General features: G+C 42.3%; 1 protein-coding gene across 2 annotated transcripts in view; it reads right to left on the reverse strand.

Moving 5' to 3' along the window:
- LOC144823915 (malignant fibrous histiocytoma-amplified sequence 1 homolog) overlaps positions 1–20,855 on the reverse strand; it is a 235,088-nt gene that overhangs the window by 159,723 nt on the left and 54,510 nt on the right. Inside the window, exons 1-2 of one of the 2 annotated variants that reach the window (XM_078682826.1) lie at positions 1,051–1,157; positions 83–959 (exon numbers count right to left, since the gene is read on the reverse strand). In XM_078682826.1, coding sequence (XP_078538952.1) covers positions 83–954 — 872 coding nt within the window. In that variant the 5' untranslated portion in view covers positions 955–959; positions 1,051–1,157. Of the gene's footprint in view, positions 1–82; positions 960–1,050; positions 1,158–20,855 lie in introns of those variants that run through there. The other variant, XM_078682825.1, reaches the window with a different exon arrangement.

Below are 20,855 nucleotides of genomic sequence, written 5' to 3' on the forward strand. Positions count from 1 at the left end.
TTAGCCATACTTTTGTGAGACAGTATCAATAATGAAATTCTTGGTTACACAATCAATCAAGGTGATTTAGGATAGAAAGTACCTTTGCAGATTGATGGCTAGAATCACAAGTGCCTGGGGGGTGATGAAGACATGGTGTGTCAGATAGTATTCCATCTGGCCAGCAAAGTCCCAAAAGAGAAACATGAAGTCCTGTATCTGAAACTTGCTGATCTCAATCCCGACAGTTCGATCTTCTCTGGACACAGACACAACTCTCCCCTGGCTAAGGCTTCTACATAAAGTTGATTTTCCAGCCATGGTTGCCCCTAAGAACATTGTCTTCACTCTCTTGTCCTCTTCTGCCTTGCCGTTCTGAAGCTGCTTGAAATAGTTCCTGATCTGCTTGAGACCCCCAATGCATACTTCCTCCGGTGGTTCTCTTAGCCTGTTGGAAGTTGCCTTGAACTTCTTCAGTGGTAGATTCAGGAAAAGCTCCAAAGGAAGTTTCCTCAGTTTATTGTTCTCAACATAGAGTTCGTCCAATCTCCTCAACTCAAGGATTACATCTGGGAAAGACCGGATCCAGTTGTGTGATAGGTTGAGGTATTGGAGACTCTGACAAGTTGCTAAGTCTTTAGGAAGAGCCGCTATTCTATTGTTGCTAAGTTTGAGAAATGAAAGACAGGGTAGGAAGTGAAACACCCCTTCTGGGACAAGCTGGATTTTGTTCTGGTTCAGTTCCAACTTCTCAAGATGTACTAGGTTCCTAATTTCCATTGGGAATTCAGAAAGCTCATTTTTGGACAAAATTAGTGTCTTCAGGTAAAGAAGATTGGAAATTCCACTAATGTTTTTCAGTTTGTTACGATCCAATTTAAGGCTGCCGATGTTGGTGTCTTGCAAAACATCCGAAGGGATAACTTTCAGCCTCTCCATGGAAAGGTCTAGATGTCTTTGTAATGTTTCCCGCATTTGATCTAAAAAAAAGAAACACGATTGGTTACCATTGTTTATCTGCAGCTATAATCTATGCAACTACTGATTGCTGATTAGGGTCACTAGGCCCACCTATTAAGTCGATTTCACCACCTCCTTCTACTCTCAGTCACCAAATATTCCTTTACTTGGATTACTTTGCTGGCCCCAATCACTTATATTCGTTTTGTAGAGAGTTGTTTCCCCTCAAAGGAAGCTGTTCAGGTCATGGAAAGGTAAAGGACACTTTTAAATAGTAGGGAAGGTGGCTAGGTAAAGCACGAACTATGAAGGGGCAGGCTCTGAAATAAAAAAAACATATGTTAATCTAGCAGAGTCTAAATTCCCTCTAGTTCTATAGAAAATACTTTTTCCAGTGTGATCAAATATTTCTACATTTAAAATATATTTCTTTCCATCCAACACTTAACTGACCAGGGCTATCATAAATAACACAACTCAATTTTACTCCTAAGTAACTCAAGAATGGATTTACTATGTTCAGTACTGTCAACTATTTCCAGCTGTTAGCAAAAATTATAAAAGGTGTGTGAAGATTTGAGCTAGATTTAAAGTCCCAATTCCCATCCGGGGTTCTGTGATTCAATAATGCAGCCTCCTCTCAGTTCAGGGAGATTATTTTCTAAACAGTTTTTTTAGATGTATTGTCCAGTGGAGCAACGGCGCCTCACGCTAATTCCAATTAGTGAATTAGCTGCTCAGCCAACCCCAATGCCAGTTGTTGCATTACACCACTGTGCTCCAGATCAAAGAATTACTTTTTTGTCAAATGAGGATGCGCAGCTCATAAAGTACAATAGACAAATATTGATGTAAAAATAATTTCTTTATTCCAAATTTGTAAAAATCATCAAACTAAGACACTCCAGCCAACGTGTTTCATTCCCATGCTGGGAACTTCATCAGGGCAATGAAAGACCACTTGAATGTACCCTCTCACAACGGCAAATGTTAGCGTTCCATACTATCAAGAAGGGTGGATTCTCCCGAGGTCAATATGCGTCCTTATGTATGCCTTTTAGGTCGTTGTTTTGTTGATTCTCCCTCTTCGTTTGCACATGAAGAGGGACAATCACACGTTCAGCGTCAGACTCCAGATCACGTTTGGCAGGAGTTATCAGACCTGCGATCGCTGTGCTTGTCCCCAGTGTAATACACGGGACCCCGAAAAACTAGAAATTATCAAAAAGAAAACAACGATTTAAGATATCTTACTTGCTTACTTGCTTTCTTTCGGTTGGGCTCCAGTGCATTGCACTGGACCGACGTACATAAAATTATTACAACAGTACAGTTTTAGTCAGACAACAGGCAAGAACTGCAGGTTTCTGTAATTCAATTCCTTTCCTGTTATCTGTAATACGAGTTAAAAGATAATGTTTGACCCAAGTATAATTCACTTTAACAATTTTTTCAGGAAAAGTAAACAAGCGTGGACGGGACAAAGCTATAAATTCAGTTTTAATATAACTCAGCCAACGAATCGCTCTCATATTATCCAGGGAAAGGCAGCCCCTGATGTTTAACCTGTTCAGGACTGGATCGCTCTTGTGCCAGAGGGAGATCCACCATAGCAATGGCCTAAGGTTGATAGTGTCTGAAATATATTTGAGTCCTAATTCCTCATGGGTAGCATAGGTCGATGTGCTTTGCGGGACAGCCAGTAAGCACCTAGTAAACCTGCTAGCTTCAACCTGAATAGTATTGCAATCCCGGTACCCCCAAATGTTACAACCATAGCATGTAACAGATACACAATTAGCTTTATAGATGTGAAGCAGAGCCTTTACCAGTTTCCTCGCCACACTAGCACTAAAATCCATAACGGCCCATAAGAACGTGCTAACGTAAGTCTTTTCGAAAGGAGTAAAGGGCCCCAGGTGTACTTATTATCAAGGAGAATGCCCAGATAGTTAAAAGTATGGTTTTGAATGATCTTTAAATTATTGCAAAAATGGGCTTTCACTTTGGCAGGTTTAACACCAGTAACCAAGACAAAAGATTTTGGGGCAGATTTACAAGCCCCACATGCCACTTTTGCACCGCCGTTGCGTCACTTCTGTGACGCAGCGGCGGCGTAAAGCCAGCGCCATGCTGTGGGGCATTTACAATGTGACGCATCTAGGGAGATGCGTCACGTTGTAAAGCCCTGCGCCACATGCAACCTGTGTCAGGTTTCATGTGGGAGATCTGGCACAGGGGAGGGGCGTTCCGGCACAAGAACGCCTCGGAAAAGTGGCTGAGTGGCTACAAGATTTCACTCAGTCACTTTTCCGACCCCGCTGCGTCAAAACCTTGCACCTGCTTGAAGCAGGCGTAAGGTGTAACGCACCATGTTCCAGATAGGCCGGGTTGGCACAGTGCTGGAGTTGCGTCGCGCCCGCGACACAACTCCAGCACTGCGCCATCATTACGCCTTGCGCCATGATGCACCACATTGTAAATGCGGCGCATCGGTGGTGGCGCAAGGATTAAGATGCGTGTCGCAAGTTTTCTGGCGCATCCCTGCAGATTTGCAGGGGTGCACCAGGAAACGTAAATCTGCTCCTTTGTGTTATTAATTAGGAAGTCTAAACTAGTCATAAAGTCAGCAAAAGAATCGAGTAGCAGTTGAAGCCCTAAAGCCGTCCTTGACATAAGAACGGGATCATCTGCACCTAAGAGAGCTGGTAGTGGGCAGGTAACTGCATGAGGGGCGTCACATTGTTTGCCCAACAACACCTCCTCTAAACCATTACTATAGATGGTGAATAAAAATGGGGGAAACATGCATCCCTGTCTGACACCTCAGGTTATAGTGAAGCGTTTAGGTCATGAGCAGTCCTCCCCGAATCTAAACAATACAGACATCCCCATGTGTCCCCCAAAAAGTGTACCGAAGCTGGATTGACACCTAAAAACAACAGCATTGACCAAAGCTTCAAGCGATTCACCCAGTGAAACGCTGACGTTAGGTCCATAAAACCGAAGAAAAGAGTATCCTTTTTGGCCACCATGTATGGGACCATGAGCGGGAGGGTGAGCTATTAACACAGCAGCATTTAATATGTTTGGCAAAAGTGGTGCCCAGATGACTACATCGCTTCTGATATGGTCTGCCGGACACCGCCAGGGCCAGGAGCCTTGTTAAAGGTTAAGTGCCTAATGGTGCCCGCAACTTATATGGGCAAGAAGGAAAGGCTGGTGTTACCCTGTACCTTTTTACTAGTATTTTGAATTCCAGACTCCGTCCCAGCCTTAAATGAATACATTCGAGAAAAATGGTCATGCCACTTACCTTCAGCTATCACTGAGGACAAAGTTGGAGCAGCCTCAGCAACTAGAAAAGGGTGGTTTAGGGCACTCCAAAAAGTAGACCTGTCATAATAAGGTCACTGGCTCTCAATAACTGTTCCCAGACATCATCTTTAAGAGACCTTTTCTCTCCTTTGTATCCTTCTTGTAAGTGGCATGTAAGTGTTTAATCTCTTCCCTGTTCCTGGGAGAAAGTTTGAGGGCCTTCACTGTGAGCTTTAGAGCCGGGCTTATTAAACCAACGAGCTCCTCTGGAAATAGTATTGCCTCGGCTAGATACAGAGAGGGCAGCAGCATATAATACAGAAAAGGCATCCAATGCTCAATTGTGTCTAAATTGGAATTGAGACAAGATCGCAGCTCAAGACACCTCTGCCTAAACACATTGCCGCAAAACTCTTCTGGTAGCTCTTAGGTCCATTTCAGACATGTACCTTGGTCTGAAAGAACCAGATGTTCCGTGGGAAGAGCCGTTTGGGGTGGTCTCTGGCACTAAAATCTTAAAACTAGAACTAGAGGATTATGATCGCTCCAGCCGGCCCCTTTAGTCCAGTAATCAACTAAGGAGCTAGCGAGGGGCGAGGAAATCTGGATGTGATCCACAATTGATTCCAACCCTCCTCCAACATAGGTAGGAGCTACCTGGGTGCTGGGTATCACCAGATTCAGGGACTGAATTAATACATTTGCCTGATTCTTTTGGGTGAAGTGTTGAAAATGAGCCAATTGAAGGTCATCTCCAGAAGGGAAATCCTGACCAATGTGGCAAGTTTTGAACAAGGCCCAGAACCATAATTGAAATGTACGAGGCGGAGCTTAGGCCAGGGACCAAGGAAAAGGTGTTATATTTCTCTATGACCATGCCCAGGGAGGAAATGCCTTCAGTACGAGAAATGTGTTCATTAGAATTATATATGCTCAAAATCGATAAAGTTGATTTAGCTAGAAAAATAAGTAACACCACCACTATGTGTAGACAATTTGTCTCCACCACAGCCATAACACAGTTAAGGGCCAAAGATATTAAGGTGCACAACCCCACCTTGACTAGCCCCAAAAAAGTTGGAATAGCTGGGTGGAAAAAATGAACGAAGCCACCCAAAAAAGGTAAGCTATTTACAGACTAGGTTTCCTGGAGAGCCAATATATGATATGATCCAGTTCGGATCCCTAGCTTTCTCCTCAAACCCCGCGATGCTCCATGAGAGGAAGTTAACTGGTTGTTGGAATCGGGCACTAAAGAAAAATTATCAACTTCCCGACCTTTCTTGGCAAAATCAAATCACACTCAATAGGGGGTAGTCAATCCACCCCCTTGACAGAACAAAAAACCTTAAATCTGTCAGAAGAGGTGAGGAGGAAGGCAAGCTACCTGTGGCACCCAAAGCTGTGTCTCATGGGAACCTCAGAAACCCAGGGGGGTTTGGGCCTGGAGATGTTTGCCTAAGATGGAAGACCTGGTTTATTTTATTTTTTTAATGCACTGAAGCCCAATGCTTAAAGAGGGCCTTCTGTCCACTGAAAAGAGTCTAAGATTCTCCCAGCAACCCAGCTATTGTTAAAATTCACCATAATACAATCCCCATGGAAAGATTTAGTATCTTGACTAACCCAGCCCACCCTTCGGACCATATTAACTTGTGTATGGATGTTAACATCAGCACCAGTTCTCCTAGAGAGCCAATGTGTTAGCTTGTTCTTAAATGAGAAAATCCTTCTCTTCCATTTGATTTGAGTGGGGGCACAGGAACTAGAATCACCATGGTGGGTGTGCAATAAGGGGATCTAGGTGGTCAGCCTTGGGTCAGAATCCAGCAGAGCCCGCCCCAGAAAAAGTCTCAGGATGAGCCCTATTAGAGCAAGATGGAACAAGACCATATCCTGACTCTGAAGGGTGTATAAAAAGTGCTCTGTCATTATTATGATCCTTTGAGTTAACTATGCAGGTGCTTTTGCTCTTTACCACAGGGACATCAGCCCCATGTCTTCCAGAGTTGGAAATTGCAACAGTGAATTGGGAGGTCATGGGAATAAAAGGCGGTGGATTGTTCCCAATATTGTAACCTCCCTGTTATAAGGCACCGGGACAAACTGGACTAGGAATATGTTTAAGCCGGTTATTTGCACATGTGTTTGAGAGACTCGCTAGCTAACAGGTTCTCCATTAGTCTATTGTTAAATGCCATAAGATTCATCACTCTTGTATTTTAAATAAAGAACAGCATCTCTAATTATATTAAATTCATACGTCAAGTTTTCTACAATTTAATCCAGACAAACATTATTGCCAATATTCATGTCCATGCCAGTTGCCGGCTGGTCCATGAGCCGCTTAACTTTGATTGTTTGGTTTTCACAAGTAGCTGGACAAGACAGGGATGGACAAGATATATGATTAGATCACACCGCTTCCAATGGTGGGCCACTATGTTCAAGGAGTGTCCAAGTGGCAGTCAAAATGATAGGTTTCAAGGGCATTGGCTCCTTCTCAAGATGTGAATTAATAGCACAGGGATTTTTGACATTTGATTCAGCACTATTTGGCTTTCCCTTATAAAACTGAATAATCTTGGAGTTGGTTGCTCTTGGGGTTGGCATTGTGCGTATATTTCATCCGCCAATAAGAATGTCTTTCTCCCGCCTCTCCACACAGCAGCCATAGCAGAATTCTGGGACTAAAGTCCCTTTGCACAGTCCTCGGCATCTCGCACAGCAGGGTTGAAGAATGCGCTTGATAGCGTTGACATGGTCACTGGGACCTGCTGTCAAGCCCCTCCTTGCAGCAGCCAAAGCAGGAATCTGGGATACGAAGTCCCTTTGCACAGTTCTATGCTTCCCACACAGTCGGGTTGAAGAATGCACTGTATAGCACACACAAAATAGAGCAGCAAGCCACCCAGGATACCGCACCTCCCCCTTATCCCAATCTATCCAATGGTGTAATTTTACTGTGTGCACCAAACCAAATCACCAGCCGCTCCCATAGTGCAACCAAAGGGTCACACAGAATCCAAAATACATGGAAGGTGCTGCACCGCAAAAGTTAAAGTCAATTTATATACAAGTCCAACTCCAAGTTGTATATAATCCAGAACATCTTTATTTTTCATTGATGATAGCAAAAGAAAGCCAACACATTTTTTTAACAACCTGTGAACTTCATCAGGGCTGCAAGAAAACACATAAAATCACTTATATATTCAAATTCACTTTAAGACAAAATACATTATACATCTTACAGAGACACATTATCAATGTACAAACATCTGAAACAACAATTAAAATAACTATATAATGACCATACAAAGACAGAAGGAGTTCTCACAACTGAAAAGACATCCACCTAGGACATTTTCGATCCATTCAAAAGTTACATATAGTGACTTAAAACAATTACAAATCAGTTGAACATCTCAACATTATACTTCAGCAAATATGGAGCATGCAGCTTTAACTCTAATATGGAGAATGCCACACTAACTTTAGTGATCCCACAAATTAACATGGTTGACTAATGGTGTATCCTTTTGTTCCATATAATACACCAAGATGTGGTGTCCGTTTTGCTTATGAAGGATAATGATCTGTGGCACAGGTGATTGTGAGTGGGTCTCATTGAATACTCATTGGCATTGATATTGTGCAATTTGATGCAAAACTACGTAGAGGTGTGAGATTGACACAAATTGGGTTGTAACTTGTAATGATAAACACTACCCTTGGAAGAGGAATGTGATATTATGTTGTCTCGCCGTTTATGAAGATTGAAATGAGCATACTATGTCACTATAGGAGGCAATAATGGAGGCACAATAGCTGGCCCTGGCTGGATTATTCTTATTAGCAGGATATGTGAGGATCTAATACAATTGAGGGACCGGGTTCGCAACAAGTGGAATTAGGTAACCGAATGCCTTATTTGGCAGATGCGCAATTCTACTTGGTACGTGCTGCATGCATTATGAATTACACAAACTGATGTGAAATATGGTGTGTGATATGGATGATTGAGGGGAATAATGTGGTTATGCTAATAACACCTCGATCTAAGACAACTCCGACTGAGAGAGAGGCAATGCAGTGGGTAGATGTAAGGATTTGACATGTGTCATTTAGAGAAGATTTTATAATTTATAGGTGAGAACAATCTGCAGGTTAAACATTCAACATTATCCTTAGAATCATTGTTCAAATATGATATATATTTTGACATTTGCCGCCTCACATTTGCGTCCCCTGAGATGATCAGATGATTTTTATTTGTTTTAAGTCACTATATGTATCTTTTGAATGGATGGGAAATGTCCTAGGTGAATGTCTTTTCTGTTGTGAGAACTCCTTCTCTCTTTGTATGGTAGTTATATAGTTATTTTTTATTGTTGTTTCAGATGTTTGTAAATTGATTATGTGTCTCTGTAATATGTATAATGTATTTTGTCTTTATGTGAATATGTATATATATGTGATTTTATGTATTTTCTTGCAGCCCTGATGAAGTTCATATGTTGTGAACGAAACACATTGCCTTTCTTTTGTTATCACCAATGAAAAATAAAGATGTTATGGATTATATACATCTTGGAGTTTGACTTGCCTATGACTGGACTTTAACTTTTGCAGTGCACCACCATCCGTGTATTTTGAATGCACTTTATAGCGCTGGGGTGGGCACTGGAGATTCCTCTCCCGCCCCTCCTTACAGCAGCCGAAGCAGGATTTTGGGACAGGAAGTCCCTTTACACAGTCCTCAAAGTTCCGCGCAGCGGGGTTGAAGAATGCACTATATAGCGCTGGCGTTGTCACAGGGGCTTGCTCTGCCACCCCTCCTTACAGCAGCCAAATCTGGATTCGGGGACTGGGAAGTCCCTATGCACAGTCCTCTGCGTCTCGCGCAGCGGGGTTGTACAATGCACTATATGGCGCTGGCGTGGTCACAGGGGCTTGCTTTCCTGCCTCTCCTTACAGTAGCCAAAGCAGAATTCTGTGACTAGAAGTCCCTTTGCAAAGTCCTCGGCGTCCTGCAGAACGTGGTTGAAGAATGCATTATATAGCGCTGGTGTCGACATGGGGGCTTGCTTTCTTGCCCCTCCTTACAGCAGCAAAATCAGGATTCTGGGACTGGAAGTCAATTTGCCCCACTCTGCGGTCCATGCAATGGGGTTGAAGAATCTGCTATGTAGCACTGGCACAGTCACAGGGGCTTGCTCTCCCGGCCCTCCTACAGCAGCCAAAGCAGGATTCTGGAACTGGGAGTCTCTTTGCACAGTCCTCGCATAGCACGGTTGAGGAATGGCCAATATAGCACTGGCGTGGTAATGGAGGCCTTCTATCCTGGCCCTCCTTACAGCAACCGAAGCAGGATTCTGTGACTGGAATTACCTTTCACAGTCCTTGGTTTCCCGCGCAGAGGGTTTGAAGAATGCGCTCTACAGCGCTGGCATTGTCATGGGGGCTTGTTCTCCTGCCCCTCCTTACAGCAGCCAAAGCAGGATTATGAGACTTGGAAGTCAATTTGCACAGTCCTCAGGGTCCCATGCAGAGGGGTTGAAAAATTTGCTATATAGGGCTAGTTGTGGCCCATTTGCTGTTCTTGAAATTAGGACCGCATTGCTGGCATATCTTACCCTGCTTTACTCAGACAAAACACTATGTCATTGATATATAAGAGGAACAACATGGGGCCATCACACACCCCCATAGAATATTTAAATAGAGAGGAGAGTTCACCATCGGGTCAATATCTGACCCTAATCAAACAATTACATTTCATCGTCTGTAGCAAACCAATAAAGGCCCGGTCAATTTCCATCCTTGCCATAATGCCCAAAAGCTTGGTTCTATTGACCATGACAAAGTCGGAGGAGAGTTCCATAAATGCTAATTGAATGGAACATCTCTTGGCCTTGACATACTTACCAATAACCAACTGGAGTTTCAGGCATTGCTCAACTGTGCCCACCCTGGGGTGAAACCCATACTGGACTCTTGTCAAAACCTGGGTTTTCTCCTGCCATTTCTCAAGTTTATCGCCTATAATTCTGCCTATTATTTTAAGGGAGCTGTCAATGAGGGAGATTGAGTGGGAACAGCTTTGAGAGTGCCTGTCCCCTTTCTTAAAAATGGGGACAACTACCACTTCCTTCCAAGTTGAAATAAGTTCCTCTTTAATTCAAGCTTTAAAAAAGTGGTTATTATTGGGGCCCACAGTACAATATTATCTTTATATAAAGATATAATGGAACTCCATCAGGTACAGGGGTTTTTCCTACAGGACTCTAGTTAAGAGCAGCAATTACGTAATTGACTATAATAGAATTACAGAGGATAGAGTACAACTCGGGGTTACCATGGGCAACCTCTTCACTGGCTGTTGTAATCTCCCTATTGCCTGGATTAAAAATACTATTGTCGCGATCTACCCAGGCTTTCACTGGAGTAACAGTATCCAGTGAAGGTTTCTCATACCTCTAAAAAAGAGCTGATTAGCAACCTTCCAAAACACTGTGGAGTCCCCCAAGATAAAAGCTCTTTCCAGCTCCTCCCAAGTTCCGCCCTTAGCTCAGATGTCCTGGCCATCCAAGGTAGATTTATATTTTCTTCTAGCAGTCAATTTGTCATCTCTGGAGCGCTCAGAGTAGAAGCGGGTAAAGGATCAGGATCTTTAGAAATCCTGCGGTACTAGAGCAAATCATTTATGGTCACTTGTCCTTGGCATTGGGAGTCCCCTTCCCCATTACTGGTACAGAAATTCAGAGAATGCCAGAACAAGTGAAAACAATTATTCTTTGAAATGGAAATAATTCATCTTTATTGCTTCTGTAGTATTAGCTTCAATGATTGACTCTGTTAAGGTTTAGAGTCATACAGAGATGGATCAGAGATCCCAGAAGTGACAAAAGTATAAAACAGCCAACACGTGTTTCACCCCCTACATTGGTCTGATTGGCCTGGGGCTTCCTCAGGGATGTATATTCAACACAACACACGTGGTAATCGGTGTCAACAGTACAAACAATATTGCAGAATTACAACAGACCCCAATAATGAACACAGTTATCATCCGGGACAAGGTGGTTAGAGGAATTTCATAATATCATTCTGCACGAAGAGTGAAAATAAAATGGAAAACGTTGTTGTAGCACTGTTCAGTGGAAAGGGACGTTTTCAGCTTTTATTGGGCCAATGTGCAGGCATGATTAACCAGCCTGTGGGTGATGGATTTTCAGGGCTTTGTTCAGCCTCAGCCCGTTCTCAACAGCTGTAAATACAGTTCTGAAAACATTGGAAATGCTCCCTGGGAACTCCTCCTCTAAGGTAAGAAGTGAAATTGTTTATCTATTCCCACTCACAAGCTTGAACAAGAAAGCCTCCCTGTCCACTCTATCCTGTTTTATCCGGAGGCCCTTATTGCACCAGTAGAAAAGTACCAGGTTTTCCCACTGCTCATTATTCCCATCAGTTGAAGTTTCAAAACTAAGGCAAGGGGATTGTGATCACTTATACGTGAGACAGGTACATTGTAATCTAATATTAATTCAGCTAAATCCTGGGGCACCATAAAAAAGTCAATTTCTCTTTCATTTGATGCCCCATATAGGTGGGGGGAAAGGCCTTTGTTACATTCTGCCTTGTACTTTTGTTCTGCTGTATATATATTATTTATTTATTTCCTGGAACTGGAACTGGAACTTTGCTCCTGCGTGAGCTTCCATGGTTCTATGTTCCAGATTCCTGGTTTGACAGTTGTATCCTGCTCTCCTGTCTATAGGATGCGCTGTGCCCTTCTTCCTTAAATAAACTTATTTTTGGATATTCTACTGTTCCTGCATTACTTTACAAAATTGGCGACGATTTGGAGCACAAGAAGAATATTTCTGCAGCTTAAGGGGCACAGGAGCGAAAATTCTTCTTCAAAAAAAAAAAAAAAACGAACCCATTTCTAATTATCCTCATCATTTTGAACCTACTCGGCCTGCAGTAACTAAAAAAACTGTATGCGAAGATCTTACCGGCAACTTCCTGGTATGTATTTTGTGGAAATCGTTGATTTATGAAGATTTCTTCAAAAATGAAGTAACGCCGCTGCTGTTGCCATAGTTACTGGATCTTGCTGCAACAACGTCATCACGTGTATTTCTACAGCCGATTTGCCTTGTTTTACTACGTGCTCAACGACGTAATAGAGCGTCTGATTCTTATGATGCTGGCTTTATCCTACGAAGGCTGACGCGCTGTGCACCAAAAAGCCGGTTTGAATCATCTTCAACCGGAAGGTGTGCGCTGACATTGTGAACCTTCAGGGAGCATAGAGGTATCGTCGAAACCTCGAAGGCTCTTTGGATCACAGTGAGGGATCTAAAAATTTCCTGGATCGTTCACTTTCTTTTGAGAGCTTTGGGAGCATATTCTAGCCTTTATAGTTGATGGCTCATTCTCATTTTGCCTAATGTACGCTGAGCACTATATTTTAAAGGAACACATTGGATCAACAAGGCTGTACTTATTTTAAAGAAGTTATTCACTGCAACCTCCATCATAATTTTTTGTATACAACATAAGACGGATTTACGCAGCTTGGCAACTTATGTTTCCACTTTAGCAACTGTTTTATACCACGATCTCCTTTTATGATACATTCTAGTTTACTCAAAACCATAATTGTTTTAAAAAAAAAAAAAAATTATGTTCATGTAATATTCTATACTGTCTAGCATTGTGGTTTTTTTTTCTTAGTCATTTTGAGAGTCATCTTGAGATTTGAAGTGATACATACCTTACGTTTCTTTCCTAGCTTAAGTTATTATATTTTGATGACAATGCAATTTGATCCTCCCAGCAAATTTTTGCAGAGTAGGGGTGAACCGGCTATTCCATGGTCACGATGGAAAGAAGAATTCATTACCTATTTAAAAGCTATTGATGGCGAGCGAATGTCTGCTGAAAGGAAAAAAAAAAATGTTCTCCATTGTTTAGGTTCAGAAGGTCAGAATGTCTTCAGAACAATTCCACCTATACGTTCAGGGGGCGATCACAATGTGTATGATGAGGCATTATTGCGCATTGAAAACAGGTTTAAGCCCAATACCAGTGTTGCATTGAATAGATACAAATTTTACACTAGAGCTCAGGAGGAAAATGAAAGTTTTGATGACTTTCTTACTGCTCTTCGTGCTTTGTCTTTACATTGCAACTTTGGTTTGATGACTGATGAGATGCTCAGGGACCAGATCATTGTTCATGTTAGAAGTAAGAAGGTTCAAGAGCAACTTTGGATTTTGGGTGACCCCAGTCTAGAAGTGACTAATAGTACCTCCAAAGCACTTGAACAATCTGAACGATGGATGAAAACTCTTGAAAGTAAGACCTCCTCTGGTTTTGTTAGTAAAATAACCTCTAGCACAGTTGAACAGAGTAATGTGAACATTATCACGTCTGCTGGTTCTTCGTCCAATGGCAAGCCTAGTATGGGTGCGAAGAGTCAAGTCAATTATAAAAGTTATTATTGTTTCAGATGTGGTCATCCCAGCCACATTGCTTCGTATCCACGTTGTCCTGCCATTGGAAAAGAATGTACTAAATGTGGACGTGTTGGTCATTTTGCGAAAATGTGCAAAGATTTTAATGTGAAAAGGGATTCATCTTTTAGTCATTCTTCTAAAGGTAAAATTTCTACTGTGTCACAAGGGGTGTCATCTCATGATGATGCTCAGTCCAAACTGGAATGTGGAATTGTTGTATCTATTCGCAATTCTTTTGATGTCAAGTCTGCTGACAGTTTGAGTTCTCCTGATTGTGTAGTAAATATTTTAGGTAAACATCTCAAACTAATGGCTGATTCAGGGTCACCATGGACCATCATTACCAGAATGTATTGCCATGAAATTTTTGGGAATCTGGTAGATCAAACGAATTTATGTGAACCTGACATTGTGGCACAAAATTTTGATGAGTCCTACATAGATTTTGTTGGATATAAGGAAGTGTCAATTGAGTTTAAGGGGAATAGTGCATGGATCAAAATGTATATTGCTGTCAAAGGTGTGAATGTTTTGGGCTGGAGGGATCAAGCCAAACTGGGTATTACGTTGAATCCTAGGGATAAAGATCCTGTGTCTGTTGTTGCTATTACTTGTGATGTTACACATTCAGACAAAGGCGGTTCCAGTAGCAATGATGTTATTTTGTCTGAATGTAGTAAGGATGTTATTGAGAATTCAAAGAACATGAAAATTCAAGAGAAAGATCTTTCTTTATTGTTTCCTCATGTTTTTTCTGAAAATCTGGGTAAACTTAAAGGTTTTTCTCATAGGATTAAGATCAAGAAGGATGCTATCCCTGTCAAACAGAGGTTGAGGGGTGTACCCATTAGTATCAGAGCTGAACTCAAGGCCTTATTAGATGACATGATCCAAGAAGGTGTCATAGAAGAAGTAGAGTCTTCTGAATGGGTTTCGCCCATTGTTTTAGCACAGAAACATGATAAAAGTATCAGGTTGTGTGTAGATTTGAGGGCACTTAATGCTAATTTGATCACTGATTGTCACCCGTTGCCCAACATTAATGAGATGGTGTGCTTATTGGATGGTGCATGTATTTTTTCCACCCTTGACTTGCGTTCCGCATATCATCAAATTGAATTGACTGAGGATACTAAACATTTTACTTCGTTTATTACTCCTTTTGGTCTTTTTCAATTTAAGAGGATGCCTTTTGGCTTAGCCTCCGCCGCCTCAGTTTTTCAAAGGGCTATGCATCACATTTTTAAGGATGTTTGTGCTTTTGTTAAATGCTTCCAAGACGACATCCTTATTTTATCCAAGAATATGGATGATCACCTTGTTCATCTCAAGGATGTTTGCAACAAGTTGGGTAACGCTGGTCTAACTCTTAAATTCAACAAGTGCAAGTTTTTTTGTAAAAGTGTAGAGTATTTGGGTTACACGCTGTCTGCTGATGGAGTTGTTCCCAAGCGTTCACTAGTTGATGCCATTGTGAAGGCACCTTCTCCTGATAACAAAGAGAAACTACTTTCTTTTGCTGGGTTATGTGAGTATTACAGTAAGTTTATTCAGAATTTTGCCAATAAGATGGAACCTCTCAGGGAACTAACTAGGAAATCCTCAGAATTTGTATGGTCTGATAGGCAAGAAACTGCTTTCAATTCTATTAAACAGGATATTGTGAATGCTCCCACCTTGAAATCTTTTTCTCTCAACAAGAAGTGTGTTATTACTGTGGATGCTAGCTGTTATGGACTTGGAGCAGTTTTGAGTCAAGTTTCAGGTAAAGAGGAATGGTGTGTTGCTTTTGCATCCAGGACTTTATCCATCACTGAAAGAAGGTATGCTGTCATTGAGAGGGAGTTATTGGCCTGTACGTGGGCTGTAGAGCATTTCCGTAATTATATCTGGGGCAACAGGTTCATCCTCAAGACTGATCACAAGCCTCTGGTAGGAATTTTATCTCCTGGGGGTGGTTGGAATTCAACGGCTCGTATCGCACGTTTGTCTTCTAGATTGCAGGAGTATGATTTTGAGGTAATGTATGTTCCTGGAAGAAGTAATGTCACGGCTGATTTTCTCTCCAGGTTACCTTGCTCTGACCAGGGTACTAATTCTGATAATCATGAGGTTGAGATTGTTTCTGTTGTTAATGATTATGTCTCCAGTGAATTCAAAGGTGTATCTGAGGCTGAGTGGATGTCCGAAGTTGAGAAGGATCCTGTTTCTTTGTTTATTTTTGAATGTTTGGAGAAAGGTTGGCCTAAGGATAAGTCTGTCATGCCTGAGTTTGCTCCTTTTTGTCAGGTTGCTTCTGAGATTGAGGCTGTTGGTAAGATTTTGTTTAAGGCTGGCAAAATGATTCCCCCTTCCTCGTTACATAAGAAAATCCTCTCCTTGGCCCATCAAGCTCATATTGGTATGTCTTCCATGAAACGTCTCATTAGGGCCAATTTTTGGTGGCCTGGTCTTGACAAAATGGTTGAAAGAACTGTTCGTGAGTGTTTGGATTGTGTGAATAGTGACAGGATGCTTAGAGTATCTTCGGCTCCTCTTAGTCCTGTTCCTTGGCCTGATCATCCCTGGCAAAAACTTGCTTTTGACATCTCAGGCCCTTTCCATCGTCTTCCTGAAAATGCTCGTTTCGCCTTAGTCTTAATTGACTATCACTCCAAATGGCCGGAGGTGAAATTTGTCTTGTGTGCTACTACCTTAGTCATCATTTCTTTCCTTAGAGAAGTTTTTGCCAGAGAAGGGTCTCCGGAGATTTTAGTTACTGACAACGGTGTTCAACTCATCTCACGTGAGATGGAAGATTTTCTTGTGTCTTGTGGAATCAAGCATCATACTACTTCTCTGTATGAGCCTAGGGAGAATGGCCAAGTTGAAAGGTTCAACCGTGTTCTTAAAAATGCGGTGGAGCTGGCGTGTTGTTCAGGTGAACCCTGGAGGGATGTGGTAAGGGAAAGACTTTGGATGTATCGTATCACCCCGCATACTGTCACTGAGATTAGTCCATTCCAGCTTCTGAGAGGGAGAAGTCCGAGTTCTGATATTTGTCCTTGGTGGGTTAAGAAGATTGATACGAATGTTGACCACCTTGATATCTTGCAAGTTGCTAAACGTGTTGAAACCAAACAAAACAATATGAAGACGTTGTTTGACCATAAAATGAATGTGAAAACTCCTGATTTTGTAGTTGGGGAATGGGTAAGGATCAAGAAACCTTGTTTTACTCTCAAAGGTCTGTCCAAATTTAGTAATCCTATTAAGATTGTTAAAGTTTTTAGGAATTCTGTCATCACCCAAGATGGAAGAGTTTGGAACATAAGAAAGGTCGCTAAGTGTAAGTTTATGCCTTCAGATGCTGATCAGATTTCTAGTCAGAAAGTGACTGTTTACTTCCTTCCCAGTCCATTGCTCATAGGGTTAAGAGTAATGCTAGACCTGTAGTTCTTCCTTCTAGGTTTCTGTCTTAGTTTTTTTTTTTTTTTTTGAAGGAAGGAGATGTGTTACATTCTGCCTTGTACTTTTGTTCTGCTGTATATATATTATTTATTTATTTCCTGGAACTGGAACTGGAACTTTGCTCCTGCGTGAGCTTCCATGGTTCTATGTTCCAGATTCCTGGTTTGACAGTTGTATCCTGCTCTCCTGTCTATTGGATGCGCTGTGCCCTTCTTCCTTAAATAAACTTATTTTTGGATATTCTACTGTTCCTGCATTACTTTACAGCCTTCCAATACCTTATATTTTTTGGCAAATACCAGGGACCTGGTAATTAACAGACTGTTAAGGGCCTCCCCAAATTAGGTGTGCCGTAAACGTATACAATCACCCCTCCATTATCCTCAAACACAGGAAGAGGAGTCACCTTTCCTGCACAGAGAGTCGGGTTCAAATCCCCAGCCCAGATTATGAGTGTCTTCCTATTAAAACAGTCCAAAAAGCTCACCAAATCACTCTCCTTGTTATCAATTAAAGTGGTCACACGTAAATTAACAATATTGTTATACAAATTAAACAAAAAAAATCAGAACTACAACTGGTAATTGGGCCTAAAATAAATTGTTCTAATAGAGAGGCCTGTTTAATTTACAGGGCACAAAATAGCTAATCCCGCATTAGCTCTGCCCGCACTTGATGGAACAGCAGCTCTGCATAGTGTATTAAATCAATTTATGCTAAAATACTCAAGCGCACAAGTCTCTTGCAATAGAACAATGGCTGCAATATTGATAACAGAAAACCAATCTGGATTTTGAGAGTTTGGTGTGAACACCAGCAATGTTCCAAGACACAAGTGTCGATCCTCTCCTCCCAAACCTCCCCTCCCCGAACTGGGCTCGGAATCCGCAACAGTTATTTAAAAGCCCCTCTCTTAGAGCCCTTAGTGCCCCACCTGCACCAATGAGCCTTGAAACACACACCCCATTCTAAAAATACCAGCACAGTTCTGTGATTCTGAACTCAAGCTTGTACAAAGTCAATGCAGATCAACTAGAGAAGCAAGAGCTTCAGAGGAGTTCCAAACCTCCACATTGTAGGATGGTTTCTCCACCCTCTGATGGAGTTCATTGATTTTCCCAAGCCTTAAAAGGAGCACCTCTGGCCTATAAAACTAATCTAAGGTAAAACCCTGAATAGAACTGGGTGCTTGATGCAGATTATAGATAAACCTCAGGAATGAGCTGACTGTGTTGGGTGACTTGAAATGAATAATTACACAGTCTCAGCTCACTTCCTTAGTATCAGGTCCGACTCAGGGAGAACGTCTAACCATTAAAATTTCTGTTGAAAAATCAAGGGGCCACCTAGTGCTTATCCATAGCCAGTGAGTTACTTTATTGTATTGTATATATATGTTATTTATGCTTTTATGATTTTAAAAGAATCGAATAAAGTGTATCTTGACTGACTGACAGTGAGTTACTTTGTTTTCCAAAGCTGAGTGATCTTCTCTTGGAAAACATTTAAGGACCAGTACGTTCTTCAGGACCACCACATATGGTGTACACTCATCTGGGAGCTGGGGGAAAGGATTTTCCATATGTACACAAGCTCTATTCACTAACCTTATATCTCTCTCTCCACCTCTTGCCTCTGGGTTTTCCCACGGTCTTGAAGCTTTTCCCCCTTGATAATATCTGCACTCCCTCAAATGCGATGTTGCCCTACTTGGTGAGGCTGAAGGCTTTAGTGAGAAGGGCAGAGAACTGCCATTCATGACCCCACCTGAGACCACAGATGGTGCTGTTGGCTGTGCAGAAAAAGATACGCTTATTTTAGATAATTCACGCTCGATATTCCCCAAACGGACCAGGATGGGGTCGAGCTTGTTATTCAATAGCTCCAGAACTTAGTTATATATGGCATCCCTTATATCTGTAGATTGGTCCCTTTCTTCAATTTCATCCCCCAAAGAAATGGGAGAGGTAGATAGACACAGCCTCTTGCGATTTGTCACACTTTCAGCTCTCTTTCTTTTGCCTGCTTTGCCCCTTGTTTTATCTCGACATCGATGGTCTTGGGATTTCCCCATCTGTGATACCTCCAAGGGGGCTTGCTCTCAGGGGCCCTATGTGAGCAGTCTTTAGGCACTGCCTCTCCCTATTGTTTATCCACGTTGGGACTCAGATCTATGACAGAATCATCATTTGTACACTACTGGAAGAGAAAGGGCGGAGAAGAAAGCAACCGATGGCGCTCTGCCAACTCTATCTACATACTGATGACACCATTCAGCCACTGTAAGAATGCCATCTATTGTTGTTCTAGGTGTTCAGGGTGCAGAATTAGCAGGTTTAGGGGGAGCATCGGCCACCTTTAGGCTACCTGTCTAGCAGAGTGACAGTCCTTGTAGCAGCACAGTAGTCCGTCTTCCTGGCAGAGTGTCCACAGGTCTAGAAGTGTACTGAAAAGTTGGTGTCTGAGGTCCTTCTTTTATACACAGTTGTGCCTTTGATGTGGGGAGAAGCTTTTAGATGCAAGACATGGATTCCAGCAGGGACTTCTAGTTCCAGAATTCGTGCAAGCTTGTTGGCGAGAGGGTTGGGGGAGCAAGCCTTGTGATCAGGACAGTGCTATATAGTGCATTTCTTCAGCCTGCTGTGAAGGACAACATGGATTCCAGCAGGGACGTCTGGCCTCAGAATTCCTGCAAGCCTGTCGGTGAGAGGGGTTGGAGAGCAAGCCCCTTACCAAGACAGTTCTATATAGCGCATTTCGTCAACCCGCTGCACGGAAGAACTGGACTTGCAACTTCATCTTGAACCCAGGACCTGAGAGTGACTTGAAGGGCTAGTCTGCTGGTCTCCTGTTCTGAGCCTCACAGACATAAAACACTTACCAAAGCTCCTACTGGATCCGTCTTCAGTTAAGCTTAGTCCTGACCCCTAATTGGTGCCTCTCTGGTCCTGGACCTGTGGTGTGGCTCCCAAGCTCTTGAAATCAAGCTAATGGACTTTTTGTGACTGCGAACAGGCCCGTTTGCACCGAGACCATGCAGTACGCACTGATATCCAGCGCCAGCTGCCGCTAGCCGTTCTCTTTGCACAGCAGCATCGACAGCCCGGTGGGGACCGCCAATGCAAAACTCCAGCCCACCCATCCACAACAGCTATTTTTATTTGTTTATTGGCATTTTGACATATATAAACAATCAAAGGCGCATCAGGCCACGCCAGAAAGTACAAATATTAAATTATATTTGTAACTGAACAAACAAAAACTGAAACCAAAGTAGAAACATCACAATGATTAATTACATGTGCGAGATAAAAAAAACTCATACATTCACATCTAGGTCACAGCATGACGAGGGTGGACTATGTGGCTGAAATTATGTGTGATAAAATGTGGGAGAGAAATATGAAGTTTGTAAGAAGGAATGACTCATGAAGTAGAAACGTGTTCAGCAGGGTCCTCTTGAGGAGAATTGGCGGGGGTCTCGGGATCCTGTGTACTTCCTAGATCACGAGCTGTTAGCCAAGTCATAAAGGGACCCCAAATGTCCTTCAGCCTAGATGCTTGGGGTAGTAATTCCCAGTACACATTTAATTGTTCTTGACAGAACGGGGTGTC

The sequence above is a fragment of the Lissotriton helveticus genome, chromosome 3_1, assembly GCF_964261635.1.
Source record: "Lissotriton helveticus chromosome 3_1, aLisHel1.1, whole genome shotgun sequence".
Taxonomy (NCBI): Eukaryota; Metazoa; Chordata; class Amphibia; order Caudata; family Salamandridae; genus Lissotriton; species Lissotriton helveticus.